The 6020-nt window shown below is 48.5% G+C and overlaps 1 protein-coding gene across 1 annotated transcript in view; it reads left to right on the forward strand.

Moving 5' to 3' along the window:
- The window catches only part of si:dkey-22o22.2 (neural-cadherin), a 39471-nt gene that overhangs the window by 30932 nt on the left and 2519 nt on the right, over positions 1 to 6020 (forward strand). The window contains 6 exon segments of the mRNA XM_060064853.1: positions 383 to 549; positions 1376 to 1640; positions 3021 to 3201; positions 3755 to 4008; positions 4943 to 5100; positions 5512 to 6020. The exon segment at positions 5512 to 6020 is cut by the window's right edge and continues 2519 nt beyond it. Coding sequence (XP_059920836.1) covers positions 383 to 549; positions 1376 to 1640; positions 3021 to 3201; positions 3755 to 4008; positions 4943 to 5100; positions 5512 to 6020 — 1534 coding nt within the window.

Below are 6020 nucleotides of genomic sequence, written 5' to 3' on the forward strand. Positions count from 1 at the left end.
TGGTTGAGGGTTTTAAGGATAATAGGCTTTAAATGAACACCGAACACACTCGTTGGACCTACTCCACCATCAACGTACAAAACAAGGCTTCTCATGTTTCATTGAGGCTACCTGGAACCCAAGCAGCCAGTGACAACTAACTCATGGTTACCTGGCAACCCAAACAATCAACTCATGCATGCATTAAATGTGGATACATGCCGAGATTGGGACAACGAGTGATCGATATCACAACGGATTTCGTCTAAAGTCGTTTTAGGGTATGATTTCCTTTCAGGAGCTGGTTGCAGTTGCCCACTATTACACCACCTGGCCCCAATATCATAAAAGGCAGCGGGTTGTGGAATAATGAAAGCAAATGTGTTGTGTGCATGTCTCCCAGTGGTGCCAGAGTGGTCTCTGGACCAGGACAGCGTCCTGTGCTACCAGCTGAGAGGAGGGGGCAGCCCCCGCCGCACGCATGCCCAGTTCCTGCTGCGCACCCGCGCCTCCACGGGCACACTGCTGTCCACGACGTCCCGGGACGGCAGCGAGTACATCATCCTGGAGGTCAGCCCCAACCTGGAGACACACACACGCACACACACACACACACACACACACACATGCACGCACAAATGCAGCATGAGCACACACCTCAAACACACAGACACACACATTAAAATATGCATATGCATCACTGTACAACACACGTTCACACACACACACACACACACACACATGCTTGTGCACACAAACCCACACACATATTAATATGCACAATAACAACGGCTGACACAACTGTTACTGTCAAGTGTCTGTTTGTATGACTTTTGGATTAATTATATTAAAAGTTTTGTTCAGACATCAAAACTGCCCGCCGTCATAAAGGTATGACGTTTAATGGGCATTTATGATCCGCAGAATTTATCACTGCATTAATCACCCTGGCACTTTCTGTTTGACATATTAATAACATCTCCTTCTGGCTCACTCATTCTCTCTCTCTCTCCCTGTCTCTCTCTCTCTCTCTCTCTCTCTCTCTCTCTCTCTCTCTCTCTCTCTCTCTCTCCGTCTCTCTACCTCTCCCTCTCCCTCTCCCTCTCTCTCTCTCCCTCTCCCTCTCCCTCTCCCTCTACCTCTCCCTCTCCCTCTCCCTCTCTCTCTCCCTCTCCCTCTCCCTCTCCCTCTCCCTCTCTCTCTCTCTCTCGCTCTCTCTCTCTCTCCCTCTCCCTCTCCCTCTCTCTCTCTCCCTCTCTCTCTCTCTCTCTCTCTCTCTCTCTCTCTCTCTCTCTCTCTCTCTCTCTCTCTCTCTCTCTCTCTCTCCCTCTCCCTCTCCCTCTCCCTCTCCCTCTCTCTCCCTCTCCCTCTCCCTCCCTCTCTCTCTCTCCTCCAGATCACTGAGGGCCACCTCTCGGTGAGGGCCAACCTGGGAGACGGCCCCCACTCCCTGCGTCTGCCCGACCACCGCATCGACGGGGGCCAGTGGGTACTGGTCAGCTTCTATCGCCACGACAACGTGTTCCGGCTGAAGCTAGAGCAGGGCGGGGGCTCGCGGGAGGTGCAGGCCCAGCTGGGGGGCCGGAGGGAGATCGTGGTCCATCCCGCCAGCATCCAGCTGGGGAACGGGCCCGGGGCCGATGAGGGGGCCGACTTCCAGGGTGAGGCGGGGAGCTCCAGGGCTTTGGTTCATTTCTCTATATTCTTCTGTTCTACATATTCAAAACATTGATAAATCTACTTCTACAAGGATGTACAGCGTGACATCATCGTAAGAAAAACCAAACCTTGGGACACACCCAAATACACAAGAACACACAAAGAAATACTAATTCGAAGAAATATAAATACATTGTACAGAACCATACAAAACGAATCCAATGATGAGATCTAAATAGGGCAAATGATGTTGTGACTTGCTTCTAGTGCGGTCTAGTCTGGTTTTTACCAGATATGTCTTCATTCTCCGTATTTAATGTGTTTAAACCCTCTGTCACAACAACAGAAATAATGGAGAGTTCTGAATTGAAAACACAGAAAAAGCTGTTATTATATATATATATATATATATATATATATATATATATATATATATATATATATATATATATATATATATATATATATATATATATATATATATATATATATATATATAATAAAAAATACTGCCAAGTCAACTTAAATATTATGCTGACAATCTGACACCCAACAAGTTTAATACCTCACAGGTCACCTCTTCAGACAGTTTCAGTGCAGCAGCACAAAGAGGCGTGATTAACAGCCTGTTGTTAAGCCTGCTACGCTGTGATTGGCTGCAGGCCCTTGGCTCACACTTTGGCAGAGTATCACTATGTTTGGTCTGATGATCCGTGCTATAATACACCGTATGGGGACTGGTGATTAATGATCTGGATAAAGGTTTCAATGACAGACAAGAAATCTGTTTTTTACTAATTACTGGTCTTCTCTGGTATGGACTATTTGACTATTGACATTTGCTCTCCCGTTTTTCCCTTGTTCTCTTTCTTGTTCAACTTTGTTTTATTGCCTATTCTACATCCTCTGTTTCTTTGTCTTCTGCTACTGTTCTATTTTATCATCTGTAGCCCTCATTTTATCTCTTCTCTCTTTCCTCACTTTATTCTAGTATTTTTATTCTACTTGTTACCTCCCGTTGTTCTACATTTCGATACTAATTATAAACATAGACAGTTCAAACGTATTACTTTCCCATATAATTTTGGGATGTTCTATAATATTGATGAACTCTCGCTGGCGCCGTCTTGTTTCTCTCTTCCTCTACACGCCTGCCCCCTAGTGGTTGGTTTTGGTTACCTCACTCAGAGTCCAGATAAACCCCAACCCCAATTATTATTAACGATTTTTTCAACAACAAAACACCAAATACATCCAAATAAACTACATGCATACTACCTACACAAACACAATAGTATATATTTTGAGAATGTGATTATTTTGACAACTCAACTGAAATAACCGAATGAACTCATCCATATTCTGGGTCTGGTCCCGTCCAGGGTGTCTCCGCGACGTGCGTCTGAACGGCCACAGCCTCCCGCTGGACGGCCGCAGCTCAGAGTTCGTGGCGGTGCTGGAGCGACGCGGGGTGGGCCCCGGCTGCTCCTCAGAGGCCTGCAGCTCCAGGCCCTGCAGGGGGCCCCTCTACTGCGTCGACTTGTGGAGGAAACACGAGTGCAGGTAGAGACCACCGCCACCACACACACGCACACGCACACACACGCACACACACACACACACACACACACACACACACACACAGACACAGACACAGACTACACACACACACACACAAACACACACAAATAAACTGTGCACATAGGTAGGGGGTCCGTTGGCAGTTTGCAATCATACTTTTTCAAAGAAGACCTTGGTAAGAAAGCAGCATTGACACAGGCAATAAGTGTGCAATTGTTTGCAATGGATTATGCATTATTATATTAATGTCATATGAATTTAACATCACACAAGCAACGTGTCTGCGTGTGTGTGCGTGTGTGTATGTGTGTGTGTGTGTGTGTGTGTGTGTGTGTGTGTGTGTGTGTGTGTGTGTGTGTGCGTGTGTGGGTGTGTGTGTGAGAGAGAGTATCTAAATGTGTGTGTGTGTGTGTGTGTGTGTGTGTGTGTGTGTGTGTGTGTGTGTGTATGTGAGTGTGTATGTGAGTGTGTAGGTGAGCGTGTGTGTGAGCGTGTGTGTGCATTCCCCTCTCTAACTCCGCCCCCTGCCCCCCAGGTGTCCAGGCAGTCAGGTGGCGGTGTCGGACGCGGCCTCAGGGCAGGAGCGCTGCGTCCCGTCGCCATGTCTACCGTCGTCATGCCGCAACGGGGGCGTGTGCACGCCCCTGTCCCCGGAGAGCTACCGCTGCCGCTGCCAGGCCGGGTTCAGAGGTCAGCGCTGTGAGGTCGGCCAGGTCAAAGGTCACCTGCTGGCCACCCTCAGCCCCAGCTCCATCCTGGCCATCAGCATGTGTCTACTGGTGTTCTTTGGTGAGGAAAATATTTGAATAAACTGAACGAGAATAAGAAACCATTTTATTTGTTGCGTTTTTAACATTTTCACCTGACGTTAGATTCACCAAATCTTCATCAGTGTCCTAAGACTCGAGCCATATCATTGAAAGAGCTAATACAGGTATGGCGTGTTTCCACCGGAGGGTGCAGTTCGTTTCGGTTCGGTTCGCAAAGGTGCGGCACGGACCGCGTTTCCATCACCAAAAGTCGACGTGACCCGGACTGAGCCGCACTGAGCCGCACTCGTCTCGCACTCGTCTCGCAGTACTCCTCCGTTGGGGTGCTGAGACGCCTGAAAGGGTGCCGGCAAGTTCGAGCTACACACACCCTTCGCTGATTGGTCGACAGAATCGTCACTTCCAGGCGACATGGGGATAAAAACAAACCAACATTACCCGCAAGGTATTATTCTGGACAATGGACATGTTGCGCAAAACTTTAGCTAAGGGCGAACAAGGAGGTTGGGACGTTTCAAAACTGTTGCTGGACGACTTCCATGGTAGCTCTTGGTTTAATGTGTGGCGTTCCTCTTTTCCATTATTTTTATTGAGCAGGCTACACTGTGTCACGCTGCTATGATGTCACAATGTTTACGTAGCTTGCGGCGATCGACATCCGGCCTACCATCAGGGTACTGTCGGCGGTGGAAACGCGACCTCGGAACTGAGCTGGGCTATACCGCCTCCTCACTACCGGACTGAGGCAAACCGTACCGAACCGCACCCTGCGGTGGAAATGCGCCATTATATACTGCATATTCACAGCCTAGATGACAGAAGAAGATCCCCATCTAAAAATCATACATTCATAATCACTTTCATATTCTTGTTTTTTCAAATGTAAATGTCTCTTGTCCGTATTTCAACGTGTATTTGAATGTTTGTGTGTTTGTGCGTGTGTGTGTCTGCAGCCGTGCTGGTGGCAGTGACGGTGTGGAACCAGAAGGGGAGCCGCAGTAAGTTCCGGAAGAGAGGAGTTTACCACATCCCCGCCGAGCACGCCAGCTGGGAGGACATCAGAGAGAACATCCTCAACTACAACGAGGAGGGAGGAGGGGAGCAGGACCAGGTACACACACGCACACATGCTCACAAACACACACACATGGGCAGACACACACAGGCACACGCACAAGCACACAGTCACACACACAGTGCAATACATTGTCTTGAATTGTATACCACTGGAGGGTGCTGTTTTTAAATGTAATGAAAAGGTATTTCCCTATAAGAGGACAGTGCCAAGTATCCATAAGATTGCTGATACTGAGAAATAGAGTTCCAGGTTCCAGGCCTCTGAAAATAAGTATGGGACCCAATTGAGTAGCAGCTTAATGCTATCTGGCTTAAAAACAAAAACAAATTCTTACTCCCAATTCTTACTTCTTACTTGTCTTAAACATACAACTGCTTCAAAATTTTGTAACAAACTAAATACAAATTATTTATTGGTTCCCTCATCCCTGTCTGTTCCTTTCAGAATGCATACGACATCACAGAGCTGAAGCGTCCACTATGTTCCAGTCTGTCCCAATCCTCCTCATGCACCACAGCCCCCCTCATCAAGTCCTACCATGGCTCCCAAGAGGAGGTGCACCCCTCTGGCTCCTCATGCAGCTCCGGGGCCCCTTACCTTTGCATTCCCAATCATCATCACCACCACCAGCACCATCATCACCACCACTCTGGCAACGCTAACTATGCCGCAGAGGCTAATGATGCTAGCTACGCAAACGGTCAACAATGTGCTAACCCTGGTACTCCAATTAATGTGGACGGCGAGACGCGCGACGCCGTGGGATTCACCAACGCCCTCCTGGCTAAGTCGCACTCCCAGGTGGACTTCAAGAACTACGTAGCCCGCATCATCTGGGAGGCAGACAATGACGGGGAAGCTTGCCCGCTGGACGCATACCACGTGTGGTGTGTGGAAGGCGCAGGCTCATCGGTCGGAAGCCTGAGCTCACTGGGGTCAGCCGCCTCTGTAAA

This window comes from Gadus macrocephalus, chromosome 11 (genome assembly GCF_031168955.1).
Source record: "Gadus macrocephalus chromosome 11, ASM3116895v1".
Lineage (NCBI taxonomy): Eukaryota > Metazoa > Chordata > Actinopteri > Gadiformes > Gadidae > Gadus > Gadus macrocephalus.